The sequence below is a fragment of the Cicer arietinum genome, chromosome 8, assembly GCF_000331145.2.
Source record: "Cicer arietinum cultivar CDC Frontier isolate Library 1 chromosome 8, Cicar.CDCFrontier_v2.0, whole genome shotgun sequence".
NCBI lineage: Eukaryota > Viridiplantae > Streptophyta > Magnoliopsida > Fabales > Fabaceae > Cicer > Cicer arietinum.
This window is the reverse complement of record NC_021167.2, coordinates 5,123,084-5,145,831: the sequence shown is the minus strand read 5'-3', so window position 1 is coordinate 5,145,831 and position 22,748 is coordinate 5,123,084. Positions and strand designations below refer to the sequence as shown.

At 30.3% G+C, this 22,748-nt stretch overlaps 1 protein-coding gene across 1 annotated transcript; it reads left to right on the top strand.

The window, feature by feature from the left end:
- The first annotated feature begins 2,010 nt into the window (after positions 1–2,010).
- Positions 2,011–11,704, top strand: LOC101502091 (uncharacterized). Its single transcript, XM_004511988.3, has 26 exons — positions 2,011–2,388; positions 2,474–2,635; positions 2,767–2,932; positions 3,023–3,139; positions 3,234–3,364; positions 3,473–3,623; positions 4,128–4,195; positions 4,727–4,825; positions 6,871–6,986; positions 7,113–7,287; positions 7,384–7,494; positions 7,590–7,668; positions 7,801–7,944; positions 8,032–8,145; positions 8,337–8,458; positions 8,543–8,625; positions 8,708–8,829; positions 8,920–9,040; positions 9,121–9,258; positions 9,540–9,636; positions 9,804–9,929; positions 10,288–10,380; positions 10,484–10,589; positions 10,879–11,021; positions 11,118–11,207; positions 11,329–11,704. Exons 1-26 carry the CDS (start codon positions 2,233–2,235, stop codon positions 11,455–11,457), a joined length of 3,159 nt encoding a protein of 1,052 aa, XP_004512045.1. The 5' UTR covers positions 2,011–2,232; the 3' UTR covers positions 11,458–11,704.
- Positions 11,705–22,748: the final 11,044 nt, after the last annotated feature.

The following is a 22,748-nucleotide window of genomic DNA, read 5'->3' as shown; positions in this document are numbered from 1 at the left end:
TCTAATGAAATTATTAAATCTAATATTTGTCTTTTTATCATTAGACCAAATTATTAGAGTTAATAGTTTAGAAAAATTTGGGCAATAATATGACTTAATTGATTTCTAAAATTGGTTTTAAAATATTGATAAAAATTAAAAACTTCAATGTATAAATACATATCAAATCAATACATGAAATTAAAAGCTGATCTAATTGCATCACTATGTCATCAACAAATTAGTAAGAAAAATTATGATTCTTATTTTGGCAATATACATTCTCCACCCAAAAAAGTCTCATGCATGGAGTTAAATTTCTTCTATACATATACATGTATATAGTTAATAAATTGTCTTTCGCTAATTAATAAACTAAGACGTAAATATTCATTTCATTGATACCGTGTCTCTATAATATTTTTACGATAAAATTTGAATTTTATTATAACTTTTTTATATAATATTTACATATGATAGATGTTTATCATTCAATTATTAGTTAAGAAAAATATAGAAGTATATCTTTTATTAGTAGTTTTTTATATAAAAATTTGAAGAAAATTATGATATATTGATTACAAATTTTTATATAAATCATACACGAGATAAATATTTTTTATTAATTAATTAGTTAAAAGCTTACCATTATAGGTCAAATAATAAAAATACAAAAATGTGAAAAAATGAAAATATTTAATATCTTCTATATAAAAGTATAAGAAGTTATAATACAGAAGACAAATATTTTTATTTTGAGTATTTGTCGTTGATATATAAAATGACATAATTGTATTGTATCATCTTTTATGTGTTAAATGAAATATCGAGAATACTTTATAGAGAATAAAGTTGTTTTTCTATATACAATTATTAATATAATATTTATGCAAATCTATTTAAGTACATGTTTTATTTGTCTGTTTTTAATTTATCAAATACATGTGTCTAATAATAATCAAATGCAACACAAACTAGTACCTAAACATGTTTTACTAATTGAATTATATTTACAATTGAATACCATCGTCTTTGTTATTTTTCTATTCGAATAAAAAATCTTAAAATCCCTGCTTATAAAGAAAAAAAGAAACCTAAAACCCTGAATCACAACAAAAAATCTTTTTCTAATTTCAAGTTGATTACAACCTCACTTTTCTAAGTTCATCGATGATATCCTCTCCGCAATTAAATTATCCATCTACAAAATCCCATATGACTATAAGTTCAGTCTTCTATAAATCTTATTTTTGTTTTTAGAACATTCAAGTACTACTCGTAATTGAATAGACATTGATGTTGATAAAGTGGATTTCAAGTTTAAAACACCATGTTATCAAAGAATTGAATAGACATTGATGTTGATAAAGTGGATTTCAAATTTAAAAAACCACCGTCTTAAAAGAATTGGTGGTAGTTACTTTATAGAGTGTCTTGTCGAATTAATTGTGAATCTTATTGTAAGGTTAACAAATGTGTATTATTCATATGAAGCGTATTAGTTTTACATATATATTAATTCATATAGACCAAGCAAGTGTTTTAACTTCAAAAAAAAAAAAAAAAAAAACAAATTTTTTTAGTTGATAAAAAAGCCTCAAATCTTATTTAATTTAAGAAAAAAATCTCAAATTTTAATATTCTTAAAATTAAAACCAATAAAATATTTTGTTTTTGTTGGGAAATCATGAGATAAGAAATGAACATATTATTAACATAAACTATTGGAGTGATACAATTTATATACATTGTTTTCTTCTTCAACTAAAATATGAAAAAATTTACGAGTTATTAATGTTGTCGTAAAAGTTGAAATGTCTTATTTTGTTTTTTTAAAATTATAAAAAAAAATTTAAAAATTCCATTAATTCTACTAAAGAAAATTTATATAATTATTAAATAAAATATTAATAATTTATTTATTAAATTTTTAAAAAAATCCTCTTTAATAATTTTATTTTGGACCAGGTAACGTATTGGGCCAGTCCTCAGAGTCGAGTATATATTTCGATATTGTAATACGCAACTGTTTTTTCTGTTTTGATAGGAGTGTTTCCATGAGAAGGATTATTTGAACGATAAGTACCGTGCAAAGAGGTGTATCCGGCGGGTTCGTACGACGTGTTAGCTTAGCTTTTAAATTTCAACGTCTTTTTATTCTAATGCGATATCGGGGTGACTAACGGAGATAAATTAAAAAAAAAAAATCCTTAAGCCCTAGATTACAAAAACCTTCGTTCTCTTCTCTTGTACATGGACCTCGCAGCTCTCATGGATTCAACAGAGTTTAAGGTCAGTGAACTATTGAAGGAAGTTAAGGTTGATTACTCACCTCACTTTTCTAAGTTCGTGGATGACACCGTCTCCGCCATTAAATCATCCATCGATACAATACCCGAGGACTATAAGGTCAGTCTTCTGTCAATCTTATTTTATGGTTTAAAACATTCAATACCATAGTGTTCAATACTCATCAATTGAATTTTATTTTTAGGTAACTGCCAAATTGGCACCTAGTTTTGTCAAAGACATTGGTGCTGATAAAGTGGATTTCAAGTTTAAGAAACCATCGTTTTTTAATATCGGTGGTAGTTACTCTACACAGTGTCTTGCTAGGCCTGAATTAAATGTGGATCTTATTATAAGGTTACCAAAGGTATATTATTCATATAAAGCGTATTACTTCTATATTATATATATATATATATATATATATATGCTAATTGGTTAATTTAATTTATTAGTGTCAAGTGTTGTAATACGCAGTTGTATTTTCTGTTTTGATAGGAGTGTTTCCATGAGAAGGATTATTTGAACTATAGGTACCATGCAAAGAGGTGTCTTTATCTCTGCTTGGTGAAAAAGTATTTGGAGAAATCTTCTTCTATTAGTAGGGTTGAATGGTCTACCCTGCAGAACGAAGTTCGAAAGCCTTTACTGATTGTGTATCCGGGTTCGTACATTTGTTAGCTTAGCTTTTAAATTTCAATTTCTTTTTATTCTAATACGATATTGGGGTGACTAATGGAGATAATTACTGCAGCTGCTAAGCTTGTTGACGTTGATGGTTTTTTTGTGAGAATTATTCCATCGGCTACATCTATCTTTAGCATATCAAAGTTAAACCTGAAGCGCAATAACATTCATAATTTGAATAATGGTTTGTACCTTCAACACCTGTATTCCGTTTGTTTGAGATTGTTGATTCTTATTCTGATACAATGTATTGATGATTGATCATTAATATTCTGAAGGGAGTTCTGTTCAAGCTACACCTAAGTATAATTCTAGTATTTTGGAAGACATGTTTTTAGAGGATACGGAAATCATCAGCAAATTTTTTCTTGGATGGAAGGAATTAAGAGAAGCTTTAGTCCTACTTAAGGTTTGATATTTAAATTTCTATAAGGCATTTGTGCATTATGTTAGGTATAAAAAAAAAATTCACATGGGAAGGGAACACTTATTTTGATGCTGCTCTTTTGTAATTTAGGTATGGGCTCGACAGAGAAGTTCTATATACGTTCATGATTGCCTGAATGGATTTTTGCTATCCATCATACTGGCACATCTTGCTTCTAGACAACAACTTAGCAAGTCAATGAAGGCAATTGAAATAATTCGCATTACCTTCAACTTCATTGGTATGTATATAGACTCTCCTTTGCAGTTCACCTTGTTTTGTTTAGCACACTCCTTTGAAGTTCTCCTCTACAATTGATCTGCTATGAAAGTGAAGCTGCTTACATTTGAGAATTGTGTTTGTAACATATACATAGTTCGACAATACTAATTCTTTCAATATGGTACCCATTTGATGCACATTCTTTTATTAAAATGAAAATGTTGTGGAAAACATTGCTTATTTCTCCCCCTGTACTGATTAATTTTGATGACTAAACAATGTTTTCCTGCCATATTTTGGTATTCTTGATTCATTATCATTGTTTCTGTCGACTAGTATATTTTAATTCCATCAGAAGTGTTACATATACAGATCTTTCCTGCTACACGTAGTTAGTATTTTACTGAATTTCTAGGCAATTTGCTACTGACTAAAAAATCGGCTTAGACTGGAAATGGGGGCTTTTTAAAATCGATTTTGATATTAAATTGATATTTATTTATTATTGTCATTGGTTTTGCAGCCTCTTCGGAGACGTGGAGCCGAGGTCTCTACTTTCCAAAGGAAGGCCAGGGAAATATTACTAAAGAGGTCCAGATCTCTAACCTTATTTGTCTGCTTTTGCAATTCTATTTTGTATATAGTTTGAGTTCATGTTCCATTTATGGTTGTTCTGAAATCCAGATCTCTATTGATAGTTTATTTTCCTTAGTGTTGTTAAATAGCAGTGCTATAGCGCCATAATATGTCATCATTGTTCCATGGTATGCTATTTAGTACAAAATGTCGTCAAATAGTGGCACTTTGCATAGCAGAATTTGAACAAACCGATGTTTTCCACAATCCATGATTGACAATGATTTTCCTAAAGCTTTTTATTTGCATTCATGTTTCATTATTTGCCTGTTTTTAATTGATGAAGGGATGGAAATTTTAAATAAATTATATTTTGGTAACTCGGTAATGCAACATCAATTGTATGGCCTTTCATTGGCGGCATGTGGCTTTCAATCACTTGCATACAACAGCTCAATCTTGGATTGATGAAAATGAGATTATTTTTATAAATTTTCATTTATATTCTGTGCTAATAATTGTTGTGTTCACAAATCCCATTTGCAGGAAAGGGTGCAACTAAAAGGGTCGTTTCCAGTTGTGATATGTCATCCATCAGGGGCGTTCAATTTGGCTTTTCGAATGTCTCGGAATGGTTTTACTCAGGTATTCCTGACCAGCACACAAACTTCACTATTAGTTATCTTTTTTATATCATCTCAAATACTCATTTTGATTATTCATTTGTATATTCAGCTTCAAGACGAAGCTGCTTTGACACTATTGGGGTGACTAATGGAGATAATTACTGCAGCTGCTAAGCTTGTTGACGTTGATGGTTTTTTTGTGAGAATTATTCCATCGGCTACATCTATCTTTAGCATATCAAAGTTAAACCTGAAGCGCAATAACATTCATAATTTGAATAATGGTTTGTACCTTCAACACCTGTATTCCGTTTCTTTGAGATTGTTGATTCTTATTCTGATACAATGTATTGATGATTGATCATTAATATTCTGAAGGGAGTTCTGTTCAAGCTACACCTAAGTATAATTCTAGTATTTTGGAAGACATGTTTTTAGAGGATACGGAAATCATCAGCAAATTTTTTCTTGGATGGAAGGAATTAAGAGAAGCTTTAGTCCTACTTAAGGTTTGATATTTAAATTTCTATAAGGCATTTGTGCATTATGTTAGGTATAAAAAAAAAATTCACATGGGAAGGGAACACTTATTTTGATGCTGCTCTTTTGTAATTTAGGTATGGGCTCGACAGAGAAGTTCTATATACGTTCATGATTGCCTGAATGGATTTTTGCTATCCATCATACTGGCACATCTTGCTTCTAGACAACAACTTAGCAAGTCAATGAAGGCAATTGAAATAATTCGCATTACCTTCAACTTCATTGGTATGTATATAGACTCTCCTTTGCAGTTCACCTTGTTTTATTTAGCACACTCCTTTGAAGTTCTCCTCTACAATTGATCTGCTATGAAAGTGAAGCTGCTTACATTTGAGAATTGTGTTTGTAACATATACATAGTTCGACAATACTAATTCTTTCAATATGGTACCCATTTGATGCACATTCTTTTATTAAAATGAAAATGTTGTGGAAAACATTGCTTATTTCTCCCCCTGTACTGATTAATTTTGATGACTAAACAATGTTTTCCTGCCATATTTTGGTATTCTTGATTCATTATCATTGTTTCTGTCGACTAGTATATTTTAATTCCATCAGAAGTGTTACATATACAGATCTTTCCTGCTACACGTAGTTAGTATTTTACTGAATTTCTAGGCAATTTGCTACTGACTAAAAAATCGGCTTAGACTGGAAATGGGGGCTTTTTAAAATCGATTTTGATATTAAATTGATATTTATTTATTATTGTCATTGGTTTTGCAGCCTCTTCGGAGACGTGGAGCCGAGGTCTCTACTTTCCAAAGGAAGGCCAGGGAAATATTACTAAAGAGGTCCAGATCTCTAACCTTATTTGTCTGCTTTTGCAATTCTATTTTGTATATAGTTTGAGTTCATGTTCCATTTATGGTTGTTCTGAAATCCAGATCTCTATTGATAGTTTATTTTCCTTAGTGTTGTTAAATAGCAGTGCTATAGCGCCATAATATGTCATCATTGTTCCATGGTATGCTATTTAGTACAAAATGTCGTCAAATAGTGGCACTGTTGCATAGCGCAATTTGAACAAACCGATGTTTTCCACAATCCGTGATTGACAACACTGATTTTCCTTAAGCTTTTTATTTGCATTCATGTTTCATTATTTGCCTGTTTTTAATTGATGAAGGGATGGAAATTTTAAATAAATTATATTTTGGTAACTCGGTAATGCAACATCAATTGTATGGCCTTTCATTGGCGGCATGTGGCTTTCAATCACTTGCATACAACAGCTCAATCTTGGATTGATGAAAATGAGATTATTTTTATAAATTTTCATTTATATTCTGTGCTAATAATTGTTGTGTTCACAAATCCCATTTGCAGGAAAGGGTGCAACTAAAAGGGTCGTTTCCAGTTGTGATATGTCATCCATCAGGGGCGTTCAATTTGGCTTTTCGAATGTCTCGGAATGGTTTTACTCAGGTATTCCTGACCAGCACACAAACTTCACTATTAGTTATCTTTTTTATATCATCTCAAATACTCATTTTGATTATTCATTTGTATATTCAGCTTCAAGACGAAGCTGCTTTGACACTTAAATGCATGGAAAAGTGTAGAGATGGTGGATTTGAGGCAGTTTTTATGACTAAGATTGACTATGCGGTTAAATATGATTATTGTATGAGGTATCATAGCTTTTTCTCTCTTGCCTTTGCTTTTCTTCTTCGTAATAAATACTGTATTTTCCTGGTGGTTTGCTTCAAGTTTTAAAAGCTGCACATTTATTTTATTACATGTTTTTGCTCGTATAGAATAAACTTCAAGGGAAACAAGAACCTATATGCATCTGGATTTTGTTTGGATGATGAGTGTTGGAGATTGTATGAGGAGAAAATACATGTTATTTTAGCTAAAGGATTGAATGATAGAGCAAAATTCATTCGAGTTATATGGAGAAATGCAGAATGCCAGTGGAGCGTGAATGATGTATGATTTCAAGCACGGATTTTCAATATCTTTTTTAAAATTTGCTTCACGTTTTTCCTTATTTTGTTGTGTCTCTGATTGAATTCACAACTTCAGGGCTTGTCAATACTCGATAAAGAGCCCTTGTTCATAGGAGTTTCAGTCAGTAATTTGGAGAAAGCATTTAGGATGGTCGATATTGGTCCAAATGCTGAAAGCAAAGACGAGGTACATTCTTTTGTTCATGTTCACTCTGTTTTTCCATGTGTTCGAATTTGAGATGCTTTGCATGCACCACCGTCCTTACTCATGATTTCAAGCAGGCTCTTGAATTTAGAAAGTTTTGGGGAGAAAAAGCAGAGCTTAGACGATTTAAAGACAGTAGAATTGCAGAAAGCACAGGTGAGGCAATATCTACTGTTGCAATTTATTTCTTTAGTTGATCAAGTATGACTAGCATAGCTGTCTTGTCTTGCTGGTCTAGATAAAGTATCCCGATGACTAACCTTGGTAATGCCTTTTTCTCTTATATAGTATGGGAATGCCAGAAATGGGAAAGGCATCTGATTTTGAAAAAAATTGCCGAGCATGTGCTTTGTCGGCATCTTTCTTTCTCCAAGGAAAATATTGTAGTAGTTGTGGATCAACTTGATTTCTCTTTGGCACACGGTGCTGCAGGTAACAATCTTATCTATTCTCCTATTTTTGACCCCCTATGCTTTTATTACTAATAGCTTCTGTTCTTATGAAATCATTAATCCACAGATCCTATATCACACTCTGGAAGTTTGATTGAGGCATTTGATGTTCTATCAAAGCGTTTGCGTCTTATTGAAGACCTCCCTTTGAAGGTGTCTAGTGTACAGCCTTTAGACTCTGGTAATTTACTCACCTGAACAAACATTTATTTATTAAAATATGTACTCTTCAAAGATTTTCTTGTATTACTTTTTATTGTATTTTTTGTCAACGCTTGCAGTTGTATTGTTATAAAACTGATAACTTTTTTCCTAAGAAAAAAAATGCCATTATACGGGTGTTTAAATGCTACATGTTGAATTCATTTACAGCATTCAGGTTTACATCAGTCTTCCCTCCTGAACCTCATCTTCTAGCTAATGAAAAAGTTGAATCTCTCAGACTGAATAAGTTGGTTCCATCATGCATCCAACCACTAGACATTATGATTCAGGTATGACTTTATGCTCTAGTGGTGTTTAATGAACTGACCTATGTACAGAAAACTTAAGGAGAGCTTATTATTTGCTCTTTACAGCTGGAAGGTTCTGGGAACTGGCCAATGGATGAAATTGCAATTGAAAAAGTAAAATCTAGTTTCCTTATTCAAATTGGAGAAAGGTGGGAACTTACGTTCTTTATTTGCTTTAGTATCTTGTTGTTTTTTAGTGTTTAATATGACATGATTATGTTATTATGGCAGTCTTCAAAAGAAGTGGGGGATGACATGCACTGCTACTGAGGATGATGTGGATGTGTTGATGTCAGGATATGCATTTCGTCTTAAAATTTTGCATGAGAGGGCCCTTAGTTTACTCCAAGAAAGTATGGTTTCCACATCTTGTATGATTATATGATGATTTAAATGGAAATGCCACTTCTGAGTTTCACTTATCAAACCATTTTAATATGCAGTTGGGAATGATCAACAAACTCGGGTACATTCTGCAGACAAGAAACTTTTTATTCGTAGTCAACATGCTAGCATGATCAATGGACTACAAAGTCGTTACCCAATTTATGGGCCAGTAGTTAGGTGAAAATATGAAAATTTCTATGCCCAGTTACATTCCGTGTATAATCCGTGTAACTCATAGGTTTCTTATTTGTTTATAGATTAGCAAAACGTTGGGCTGCTTCACATCTATTTTCCGCTTGTTTGGTAGAGGAAGCCATTGAGTTACTGGTTGCATATCTCTTTCTTAATCCTTTGCCATTTGATGCTCCCTGCTCGCGGATCACTGGGCTCTTAAGGTGTGTTTCCTAATATTGTTACTCATTTACTCAGCAGATATGGGAATTATATACTGTCTTGCTAAGCAAGAGTGAGTGTACTCCTCAAACCTAATTTTCTTGAGGGAATGTCATACACCTAATTACCACAGTTAATGTGGTCATTCCCTCCTTAAGTGGTGTCGCAACTGGGTGTGAAGTTGGGATGGAAAATTACCCCAAGAGGCCAAACCTAAACATCAAAATTTCCAGATATAGTTATTGATTTGTACATATTATGACACTTTTTATTTCATTGACAGGTTTCTGCAGTTGCTCTCAAACTATGATTGGACTTTTTCTCCATTGGTTGTTGACATAAATAATGACTTGAGTCAAAGTGATGCAAAAGAAATAAATGTAAGTTGTGTGTCTAAGTGCATAAGTAAAAACTTGTTGATTTCTTTTTAGTCTGTTATTTTTCAGGGCTTTGCCCCTTATTAGTATAAATATAAAAATGTTAAACTTGTTGATAATGTTTGTCTTAGGAAATATTTTTTCTTGATGGTAAATGTATGGATTTTCAGGATAACTTTTTGCTAAGAAGAAAAGTCGAGGGCGAGAATGGACAAAATATTGGGCCAGTGATGTTCTTGGCTACTGCTTATGATAAAGCATCGGAGGCTTGGACTGGATTATCACCTAATGCTCTGGTTAGTTATTCGTTAAATTGGATATAGTTTGGGTTTTACTTTGTTCATATATCTATTTCATAAGGCCTGAAGTTTCTTTGTGTTTGTTAATTGCAATCTCTGTCCTCACTCTGGCTTTTATTCACTAGATTCTAGGAATAATTCTCTACAATGTATAATATTACTTGGGTGCTTGACTGTCTTTAAGTAAAAAGAAATTGCTAGTGATAGTATCCAAAACAGTTAGGGTTCAGTAAAAGTTGAGCATACCATTGTTTTGAACCTTTTATGTCAACATTTCAGTACTGTTTAATCTAGCGAGTGCATGCCAATTGATAGTTAATGAGGTATTTGTTGCATTGTAATGGATTATTAACAGGAACTTAAAAGGTTAGCGGCTTATGCCCGAAGCAGTGCAAATTTGTTGATGAAACTCGCATTTCAGGAGGAGATTGGTCCCTATAGATGGGAGGTAAGTCGACCACATTTTTCAGTTATTTGTTTCAATAATTGCGTTGTAGATGAGAATGAGATTTCTTTTAAAAGCCTAATGAATTTTTCAAATCTTGCTGCAGTGCCTTTTACGAACGCCCTTAAACAATTACGATGCAATCATTGTTCTCCACAAGGAAAATCTTGCATATCCTCAAAGGCTTCTCTTCTCATCAGAAGTTGATCACGGTATAGATCTTATAAGCTGGTTTAGAAAATTATACAGTTGTAAAATGGTTCTCAAGGGTGAGGGGAAGATATCATTAGTTGACTGTGATAACTATCTCTAGCAAGACTGTACAATTTTATTAACCATAGCAGGTTTTTCTGTGTATGATAAAATATTCTGGATCTAGTAAACAATTACGACAAGGATGACATTAGTTTCAGTTTCAGTATGCTAAGAACTTTATACAGTCTGACCTTTCCCCTCACTGCTTAATTAATAAAAGGATATTCTCATTGGAAATCTTATCAGGAACACAAGTTGCTAAAGGACATGCTAGCAAGTGCTTCCAACCCTTTTTGTTGCCTAAAGATCTGAAGGGTAGGCCAGAGGAACTTAAAAAGAAGTTGCTGGTAGACTTCGATCCATCGAGGTGCTTTATCAGAGATTTAGAGGTATGAAAATTATATGATGTTTGAACATAGTGGTGTTGTTTCCCTCTGCCAGTACACTCTTTGCTAATTTGGATATCCTTATTTTTGAACTTGTAGAAAGAGTTCTCCACCACATTCCAGTTATGGCATGATTCTCTAGGAGGTGACGCCATCGGCCTAACATGGGGGAAATCATGTTCTTCCAAGGTACACAAATTGTGTTTATATTGTTGATGTTGATTTAGTGCAAAGCATGTTATGAATTCTTAATATACAAATCTAAGCAAATGGATCTTCTCATCACTGTTTTTTTCATTCTTTTTCAAAGAAGCGGAAGCAAGAGGAAGTTGTTGAGGAAGGATATGACCCTCGCAAGGTGCTAAAAGCCGTTGGTGAAGTCGGAAAAGGGTTTGTGAGGAGTATATATTTTCTCAAGCCACCAAGGGTCACAAACTAACGTAGCTTCTGTTACTTATCTGTAAATGGCAAAATTTTGACTCTAGTCAATTTGATTAATTAGAAAAGTTTTGTGAGGAAGATTAATTAAAAAGGTAACTTTAATTAACGCGGAGAACACAGTTGAGAGCACAAAAGTTTTGTAGAATGGTCATGTATTCCCACCTCCATAGGCCGACAGCCCAAAAAGAATTACATATTCTTATTGTAAAGCTGATAGTGTTGCATAAATTGTACGTTATTTTTCACGAGTTTTTCAGATTCTAATTGAGATAAATTGAGTATATGTTCTTTTATGACGAAAAGGAAAATGCTGAAAGATGCAAAATGTTTAGTGCTAATACGAATACATCAGCAAAAAATGGCATGATCTTTCCTGATATTAAGCTGTGCCATATTTTCTGATATTACGGCGAGTTAATGGCTATCTCTTGAGTTAGTGTTTTCCGCATTGAGATGTGTTTCGTGCAAAATAGCACCATTCTTTAGATATGATTAACAGTTTGGAAAATGAAATTTGTTGCGAAGATAAATAATTTATTTTTGATTAATTCTGTTTAGTAATAAATATAAGATTTAAAAAATATCTCGTTTAATTTTATTTATTTATATAATTTGCATTTTCTTCATAATACAAGTGGCTTGGTTAATGGAACAAATAGATGTTAAAGTTTTGAACAATTTATGCTTATCTGAATGCACGTTCATCTTATGGGATTCCGAATTTTCACTTTCTTCTAAATTTGGGGAGGAAAAGGGTAAAAGTAAAAGAAAAGATTTTGGAGAGGAAATTGTGCTTATTACAATTTTATAGGTTTCATTTGTATACGGAAACGATTTTTTAATAATCCTTTTATATATACATATTTCTTTTCTTTTGATTTCAATACATTCAAACAATTTACTTCTCTTTTCTTCTACTCTCAATGAACAACTAAAAATATTTTTTTTTTAACTTTCTTAACCAAGTTATTAGTCTCAAGTAATTAATGAAATTCAATTAAAAATGTATCATTCAGAAGAATCTAAATTTTAATTTAATCAGTCTTTCAAACTCTAAATTATATGGACTTCAGGATCGGAATCACCGCTGTTTTCTTCAGAATTATAGTGTTGAAAAAACATAAGAAATCCAAAAACTACCGCCTTTTTCTTTACGGGTTGTTAGTTTCAAGGTTGTCACACGCATTCTCAGGAGAGTGAGTTGGAGACTTGGAGGTACATCATTTATTTAGAATTAAACTTTATTACACATGAATTCTTCAGTTTTAAATTCCTTGTTAGAGGGTGAATATCTTTCATTCCCAAGAAAATATAATGAAAGTATCAATAACTATACTCTATTTTTAATTATATATTTAAAATAAATAATTAAAAGAAGTTTCTAGGAATATCAAGAACTTACATTTGAGGGAGAAAAATTCCTCGTAATAAGGTTCATAGGAATATCATTTGTGTTAGTAAGAAAAAAAAGGAATATAATTTTTAAATATATAATTCTATAACCTAAAACAAATGTCAACGATCATATTCTGCTTGAAAATAAATAATCATACTCATCTAAATTTTAAATTGAAAAAAAAAATCTATTCCGTTTTCTTATTTTTTTTATTGGACGATGTTCTTTCAACCTCTCACAATTCCTGGCAATTTTTGACATTTTAGGATTCAATAGTGAAAAAAATTAAACTCGATAATAAAAAAATTGGATTAATAATAATATCAAAAACTTCAATTTAATAATATTTTTTATATATTTGAATAAACATTAGAGTGAATACGTTTCTTATTTCGTCAAGGCTATTGACCATAAGCTTTGTTTCTTACTCCAACGGAAAAAAATGAATTTGTACTCTCACAATTAGACTTTTATATATATATATATATATATATATGTATATGTATATGTATATATATGTATCTTTAAAATGTAAAAAATGCAACTTTGTTTCTTTTATTTTCACTCAATCAAAGATAAACAAAATTTACACCAAAATCTTACTTCTCACCAAAATTTTCAGTAATTAAATTGTTATCTTTAAAAAATTACACAAATTAATACTATCGGAAATTTCAAGATACAATTTTCAATAGTATAAGTGGCTACCGTCAACAAAATTTTAGATACACTGTTTTTTCCACAAAATTTCTGAGAGTTTATTTTATTCTTTCGAAAATTTGACCGTAATTTTTTTTCTTCTGGTTTAAAAAACAAATTTGAAAAAGAGATGAATAAAACACCATTATGTGTAGATTTGATTTAAGCATTCACAATTGATCAAATTTTTGAGTCACGAGAGAAGCTGTTATATCATTGACAAGAGAAGTTGGCCAACAAAAAATTGAGTAATTGTTATCATTACTCGCTCTGACATAGAAATCGAAAAGACAGGAAGGAATAGTGTATTATTAGTTTGATACGTCGTTTTCACAACCAATGAATTACTATTTCTTTTTTCAACAATGACTCTCTTATTAGATTGTGTAGGAGGTCGAAGTTGAAAATATTCCATAGTGTTTTTTGCTCCTCTATTCTTCACAAAAAATAAATGAATGATAAAATGTAAAAAAAAAATGTTGTACCCATAATTTCAAGAAACAAATTTCCAGTAGTTATTTTTTAATACCGAAAATTTAAAATTTCTGATAGTTATTTTTCAATATTGAAAATTTCAAAAATTGAGAACAATTATCGGATTTTCAAATTTTCGGATGATACTAACTCTCATAAATTTAAAAAATAAAATTTCTGGTATTGAATGATAATTATCGGAAATTTCATTATGTAAATATCTAGTAAGAGAATTTTGGAGAAAGAAAAAAAATTATTATTTTTTAATTTATTTTAGTTTTTTATGAATACTGAATAGTATTTTAGTAAGTTAATTGATAAATTTTTTAATTCGGAACATAAATTAAATTTAATTGTGGGTTATAAAATCTAATTTTTCCAACTGCAATGTACAAGCTTTGTCTTCTTCTCTTCTCAAAAAACAAGTTAAAAAGTTTTGAATGGGCTTTGGGCTGTTGTAAATTTAAGAAGGGCCTGCCTTCAACCTCATAACTGTGCGCAGCGCGGCAGTTCATACCGCATACGACGCCGTCGGTAAAAAAAAAATCTTTCTAGAAACATAATTATGATATCTTCTGCGGTTCTTGCAGCCAATAATAGGACACAGTGAGTGTTATTTCTTAACAATGTTTTTGTGCTTAACGTAGGGGGTTGTTCGGCTAGAATTAATATTTCTCTCTTCCTCCCTCGTTTTCTAGAATAAGAAGTGATAAATAATAGGTGTGAGGAGGATTGGCTCAAGAAGTATTCTTGTCATAATTCTTAAGATTCCTTGGTGTAGGGTGATAGTGAAATGGTTTGATAGTAGTTTTTTTTTGGTAGCATTTGTTATTGGTTTTGTGATGGGTAAGTAAATGAATCATTTATTTTGACTTATTTGTTTGACTGGGGGTAATGATGTGTGGGAGCCCTGTTTATTAACATGTGAGTTTAGTTTGTGTTCATAGCTGAGCAAAATAAGTTTGTCACATTGTATAATTTTTGTGTAATTCATGCAACAGTTAGTGTTGTTTAGTGCAGTTCTTGTGCTCTATTTAGAGCTATTTTAATCCAATTTTGTCTTTAAAAAAGTTTATATTGTTATGGAACTATTCATATCACAACAAGACTTATGAGATTTTGATAAGGGCAAACGTTTTAAAAAATGATAAAAAAAAAGTCATAGAAAATGAAGCATTTTTTAGGATTTTGGCCCTAGTGCAAAGCCCTGAGGGCTTTGTCTTTGTCCCGCACCACTTCTGTTTTACTCACCATTCTCGTCTCTTGTTTTTGTTTCATTGTCCATTTTCATGAACTACTTATCAAACAGAGTTTTATTCATTACTCATTTTCCATTTTGGTGAATTAGGGTTTTCATTTTCTTTTGATTTTGGGTTTTTCCTATTAATTTAATGTTTGTGTGTTTAATTTTTTGAGCATTTTCAATTTTCAAAATTCAAATTGCTTTGGTTTCATATCTAGTGTAATCTAATATTGGATTTGTTTCGCTGCTCTTCAAATCTTGAAGGTAAGAAAGCAGTTGTTTTGTGTGGATTGGTTTCACTCATCTTCAAATCATGTGTAGGTTGAATGAATCTAAGGAAAAATGAAGTTGATTTTTGAGGAAAAATTATTGTGTTGAAGACCCGTTTGTTGAATCAATGTGGCAAAAAAAAAAATATAGTAGTACTAGTCATACTATGTTTATGCTAATAATGGTCATGTGATTGTGATGTCTGCTTATTGATTTATATTCAATGCAAAATAACTATCAAATTTTATTTTGAGATTAGTGTGTCACTTTGAGTAATTTAGCAGTGTACTCTAAAAGAATGTGACTTTTGAGTTAATAATTGTATGTTAAAACTATTTTTGCACAGTACATGTTCAATGATGATGTTTAAAGCTTATACATGTTATTGACAACACTAGCTTCCAGCACACATGCATAACGTGTTTGTAGCATTAGTCAAAACCAAAGAGTCAGTGGTCCACCAATTCCATCAAGTTTGGTCCAAAAATAAGAGCTGATTTGGTATCTTTCTCAATCATTTTGGTATGTTGTGTATCTTGTCTTACGAAATGGATCTAATACGATGAAATGTTTGACTGCGAAAACCTATCTCATCTTTTTGTAACTACTGAATCAACTACATTTTTCATATTCCAACAAATACATTTTCAATAGGAGTCCGATTGCACTCCGTTATAATATCTTTTTATAACGCTATAGAGAAATGTTTAGCATACTTTTGGCGGTGTTATAATAGACTAAAGCTTAAAGGTATGTTTCTATTGATATGACATAAATGATTCTAATGTTATTTATTTGATAAAAGAAATGAATAAGTTGTGTTTCGATAGCATATTTCAATTTATTTTACTCATGTGATTTAATTTATTTCTTTATTTTGTTTGACTTGAAGCATTAGAATAACCGCACACAATTGAAGTACGAACAATTATAAAGATTGAAGTAATTTTCTGTTAATGTTGAGGATGATTGCATACACACGAACAAGTTATGGAGAGAGTATTAGGCAAAACCAAAATTTATAAATAAGGGAAAAACTAAACTTCTTGTGCCTTTGCTGCCTCTAATATTAAAAGAAGTTGATCACTTAGACTAATTTATTAGATTTGTTTGTATGTTGTGTATTTTGAACACTTTTATACTTGAAGAACATTAATTATATATTATTGCCACTTATACATTGTTAGTGTGTGAGCTTATGAAGTAGAATCATGAAACATTAAAAATCATAAGTTTTCAAATAAATTCACTATTTATTGACTCAAAGTCAGTTTTTGTTACTAATTATACAATTAAATTGATTTTAGAATATTTTTTTAAAATCACTTAAAAATTGAATTTAAAATCAATATTTTAAAAAATTAACTGGAAGTCAGATTTTAAATAAATCAGAAAAACCAGTTCAAATTGATTTTAATAAAAACCAATTTGAAACTGGTTCAAACATATTAAACCGATTTATAGTTATATGTCGATTTTAAATCGATTCATAATTTATCTATAACTGGTTCAAAATTTAATCAAATTTTTTTTAAGTGATTTTTAAGATTGTGAATCATTAACACTCCCTACATGTATGAGGAAAACACAAAAGAAGAAGATGTCACACAGTTTGATGTTTAGATTGTAAAGTAAATGTGTCTAAAAAATAGTTTGCACAATGAAGATTACAGATATAGCGATAAACTCTAAGGTGTTCATATATGAAGATTTTGTGGTGGAGTTTCAGCACCAACTTCACGATTTTAAAAAATTAAAAACATTAAAATAAAGTAATTGATGAGGGAACGAGGTTGATAGTTATGGTGTGACTATTGGAGGTCAAATGGCGGTGGGACACAACAATATAAACCGGGAGGTGGCTAAGGTTTTTAATAGGGAACACAAGATAAAAAGTTATCTTTCATAAAAAATAGAAAAATAAAATTAGAAAATGAGAGAGACAGTTAAAAAAAAAACAATTTGTTTGTATCATACATCAAATTTTTTTTTAGAATAAATTTAGGCTGAGGGAATAATATTATAGTTCAACTAAGGAAAATTTAAAAGTTCGGTATGAAGTGATATGTATTTACTTTTCTCTAATGAAATTATTAAATATAATATTTGTCTTTTTATCATTAGACCAAATTATTAGTTTGGACAAATTTGAGCGACAATATGACTTACATTGATTTCTAAAATTGGTTTAAAAATACTGATAAAAATTAAAAACTTCAATGTATAAATACATATCAATACTTAGAAACTAAAAAGCTGATCTAATTGCATCACTATATACATGTATATATTTAATAAATTGTCTTTCACTAATTAATAAACTAAGAGATAAATATTCATTTTATTGGTACCGTGTATCTATAATATTTTTAAGATAAAATTTGAATTTTATTATAATTTTTTTTGTATAATATTTACATATGATAGATGTTTATCATTCAATTATTAGTTAAGAAAAATATAAAAGTATATGTTTTATTAGTAGTTTTTTTTTATATAAAAATTTGAAAGAAATTATGATATACTGATTACAAATTTTTATATAAATCATATACGTGATAAACTATTTTTTATTAATTAATTAGTTAAAAGATTACCATCATATGTCAAATAATAAAAATACAAAAATGTAAAACAAATTAAAATATTTAATATCTTCTATATAAAAGTATAAGAAGTTATAATACATGAGAAATTTTTTTATTTTTTTAGTATTAATTGTTGATATATAAAATAACATAGTTGTATTGTACATCTTTTATGTGTTAAATGAAATCTCGAGAATATTTTGATAAAAAATAAAGTTGTTTTTATGTACAACTATAAATATAATATTTATACAAGTCTATCTAAATATACATTTTATTTGTCTGTTTTTAATTTATTAATCCAGCTTCTAAAATATTTTTACAAAAAAAAAAACCAATAATCAAATCAAATCTTTATTTGATTATAACACCAAACAACATAAAGTCTATATCTTTATCTATAATAAAATTTTAGTATTTTTTATTATTTTCCGAATCAAAATTTTAAATCTAAAGAAAGAATGCTGAAGCACTCAATTACAAAAATCTCTAAAAATTTTCCAAGACCCTATAATTTTTTTCTAAAACCATCAATCTTATATTTGGAAGAAGATAGCCATCACCGTTTTTCGGTTGTTCTGTTGTCTCATTTTATTCATCGCAAACCGTTAACATGTCAGTTTTTGCTTCTTCTACAAAATCTCGCATCTTTTATGATTCATTTTTCTATAAAATCTCGCATCTTTCATTATTCGATAGAATTTAGCGTTAGTGAACGATTAAGAAATTGACAGAGTCACTGCTAAAACAAGTTTGTTAGCTTATCTAACAAAACAAAACAAAATTAGTTGACAAAAAAGACTCAAATCTTTTTTAATTTAAGAAAAAAACATCACATTTTAATATTCTTAGAACTAAAATTAATAAAATATTATATAAATTAAATAAAACATTTTATTTTTATTGCGAATTATTTAATACTTTTTTTAGTACAACTAAAACGGTTAATGAAAATAGTATAGATGAGAGAAATATTAGTTATAAATTGAAAAATCATTAGACAAAAGTGAACATGTCTCATATGAGAAATATTAGTTATAAATTCAAAAATCATGAGACAAAAGTGAGCATGGCTCATATGAGAAATATTAGTTATAAATTCAAAAATCATGAGATAAGTAGTGAACATATTATTAATATGAGTTATTGGAATGGTACGATGTATACACACTATTTTCTTCTTCAACTAAAATATGAAAAAATTTACATGAGTTATTGACGTTGTCGTAGAACCGTTGAAATGTCGTATTTTATTTTTAAAAAAATATAGAGAAAATAGATTTGAAAGTATCATTAAGTTTGGTCCAAAAAGAATGGCTGGTTTGGTGTCTTTCTCAATCATTTTGGTTTGGAATATTATGTTGTGCATCTTGTCTTACCAAATGGATCAAATATTAAGTTGTGCACTCCGTTATAATATTTTTTTATAAAGCTACAGAGAAATGTTTAGCATACTTTTGGTGGTGTTATCATAGACTAAAGCCTAAATGTATGTTTTCATTGATAGGACATAAATGATTCTAATGTTATTTAATTGATAAAAGAAACGAAAAAGTTGTGTTTCGATAGCATGTTTCAATTTATTTTACTCGTGTGATTTATTTTATTTCTTTATTTTGTTTGACTTGAAACATTAGAAGAACCACACACAATTGAAGTACAAACAATTATAAACATTGAGGTAATTTTCTGTTAATATCAAAGATGATTGCATACACATGAACAAGTTAGGGAGAGAGCATTGGACAAAACCAAAATTTTTAAAGAAAGGAAAAACAAAACTTCTTGTGTCTTTGATGCCTCTAATATTAAAAGAAGCAGATCACTTAGACTAATTTGTTAATTTGTTGGTATGTTGTGTATTTTGAACACTTTTATACTTGAAGAACATTAATTGTTATTGCAAGTTGTACATTGTTAATGTGTGAGCTTATGAAGTAGAATTATGAAACATTAAAAATCATAAGTTTTCAAATAAATTCACGATTTCTCGACTCAAAATCAATTTTTATTACTAATTATACAACTAAACTGATTTTAGAACCATTCTTTTTAAATCACTTAAAAATTGAATTTAAAATTAATATTTTAAAAAATTAACTAAAAAACCTATTTTAAATAAATCAGAAAAAACCATATCGAATTGGTTTTAATAAAAATCAATTTGAAACTGGTTCAAACATATTAAAACGATTTATAATTATACATCAGTTTTAAATCGATTCATAATTTATCTATAACTGGTTCGAAAATTAACCTGATTTTTTTAGAGTGATTTTTAAGAATTGTGGACCATTAACACACCCTACTGTTGGGGTTGATTGCAAGTCCCACATCCTTTAGTGTGGGAGAATAAGGAGAAGGCCAAGGCTATATATTGAGTTTTGGTCCTTTGTTTTCAAATGCACCAGTCTGCAATAGCACTTTAAGCTTGTATCTGACTTAGTTTAAATATTTGTTTTGTAAGAGTGTGGTTGTACTGGGGTGTCTGGGGTGTGAGTGAGAGAAGTCTATGTGTTGTAACAATTTTCACATAGTATTAATTCTCTGGTTGCCGGTTTAGGCAGCGATCGTGGTTTTTTCTCCGGTTTTGGAGTTTCCACGTTATATTCTTGTGTTGTGATTGTGTCTTAATTTTTTAACTTATGCTATTTTTCCCAACAACTGGTATCAAGAGCCAAGGTTCGGAGGTTCGGCAGGTGGTTGCAGCTTTGTCTGATCTTCCACATCAGAAAAGAATTATCCTTGGTATTGTTAGGGGAAATGTGATACTGTGAAAGTGCTGTTTAGGGAGGTTCTGGCTAAGGAAAGACTTGGTATTTAAGCGTGTCTGTTGTGACCCACCTCTCTTTCCTGGGAACTTACCTGGTGCATAGTTTACAGTCTGCGTGCAGCTGCTATGTCTTATTCAAGCGCTATGAAGTTTGACATAGAGAAGTTTGATGGAAGAATCAACTTTGGCTTGTGGAAAGTACAAGTCAATGATGTGCTTATACAATCAGGATTACACAAGGCATGTAAAGAGAAATTGTCCAGGTGGAGCAGTATCTGGAAAAGACTCTGAGACAAGTGCTGGCAAGGTCTCCCTTGTTTGGGGAGATGATGGTGATCTCATCCAGAAGATAAAGTTTGTCCTTATGGTATTTCCGCTATACCATGAAAAAGGACAAGTTATTGCTAGCGGATTCAGAACAGCACACGGGCATTGGTTGGCATTGATGCAAGGTGTGTGGTGATGTGTCGATGGCTGAAGAACTTCCTGGAAGCCAACATGGGAGTTGCACCATAAATTTCAGCAAGGTTTCGACATGAGAAAATTCTTGGAATGGTTTAGTTCCAAGTGGAGAAAAATCTTGGGATGGTTTAGTTCCAAGTGAAGTGTACTTTTGATGGTGGAGTATGATTGTCGGTAAGACAATGGAAGCGGAAGCTGTAACTCTTACAATCAAGGTGGAGATTGTTGGGGTTGATTGCAAGTCCCACATCCTTTAGTGTGGGAGAATAAGGAGAAGGCCAAGGCTATATATTGGGTTTTGGTCCTTTGTTTTCAAATGCACCAGTCAGCAATAGCACTTTAAGCTTGTATCTGACTTAGTTTAAATATTTGCTTTGTAAGAGTGTGGTTGTACTGGGGTGTCTGGGGTGTGAGTGAGAGAAGTCTACTGGGGTGTGAGTGAGAGAAGTCTATGTGTTGTAACAATTTTCACATAGTATTAATTCTCTGGTTGCCGGTTTAGGCAGCGGTCGTGGTTTTTTCTCCGATTTTGGAGTTTCCACGTTATATTCTTGTGTTGTGATTGTGTCTTAATTTTTTAACTTATGCTATTTTTCCCAACACCTACATGTATGAGGAAAACATACAAGAAGAAGAAGATGCCACACACTTTGATGTTCAGATTGTGAAATAAATATGTCTAAAAAAGAGTTTGCACAATGAAGATTATAGATATAGTAATAAACTCTACGAATAAACTCTAATGTGTTCATATATGAAGATTTTGTCGTGGAGTTTTGACATCAACTTCACGATTTTAAAAAATTAAAAAGATTAAAATAAAATAGTTGATGAGATAAAGAGGTTGATAGTCATGGTGTGACTATTGGAGCCTCCAAATGATGGCGGGGTGCAACAATATAAAGTGGGAGGTGGCTAAGGTTTTAGTAGGGAATACAAGATAAAAAGTTATCTTTCATAAAAAATAGAGAAATAAAATTAAAAAAATGAGAGAAATAGTTAAAAAAAAAACAATTTGTTTGTATCGTACATCAATATTTTTTTTTTTTATAAAATAAATTTAGGTTGAAGGGATAATATTATAGTTCAACTAACGAAAATTTAAAAGCTCAGTATGAAGCGATTTATATTTATTTCTCTCTAATGAAATTATTAAATCTAATATTTGTTTTTTTTTTTTTTTTTTTATCATTTGACCAAATTATTAGAGTTAATAGCTTGGACAAATTTGAGCAATAATATGACTTACATTGATTTCTAAAATTGGTTTAAAAATATTGATAAAAATTAAAAACTTCAGTGTATAAATACATATCAATACATGAAACTAAAAGCTGATCTAATTGCATGTGTCATCGACAAATTAATAAGGAAAATTATGATT

What these genes read in the sequence shown, in the direction of transcription:
- LOC101502091 (XM_004511988.3), top strand. Translation starts at nt 2,233, where the DNA reads ATGGACCTCGCAGCTCTCATGGATTCAACAGAGTTTAAGGTCAGTGAA. An exon ending in CGGATCACTGGGCTCTTAAG is followed by an intron (nt 9,259 to 9,539) that starts GTGTGTTTCCTA and finishes TTTCATTGACAG; the next exon opens with GTTTCTGCAGTTGCTCTCAA. An exon ending in TTGGTCCCTATAGATGGGAG is followed by an intron (nt 10,381 to 10,483) that starts GTAAGTCGACCA and finishes ATCTTGCTGCAG; the next exon opens with TGCCTTTTACGAACGCCCTT.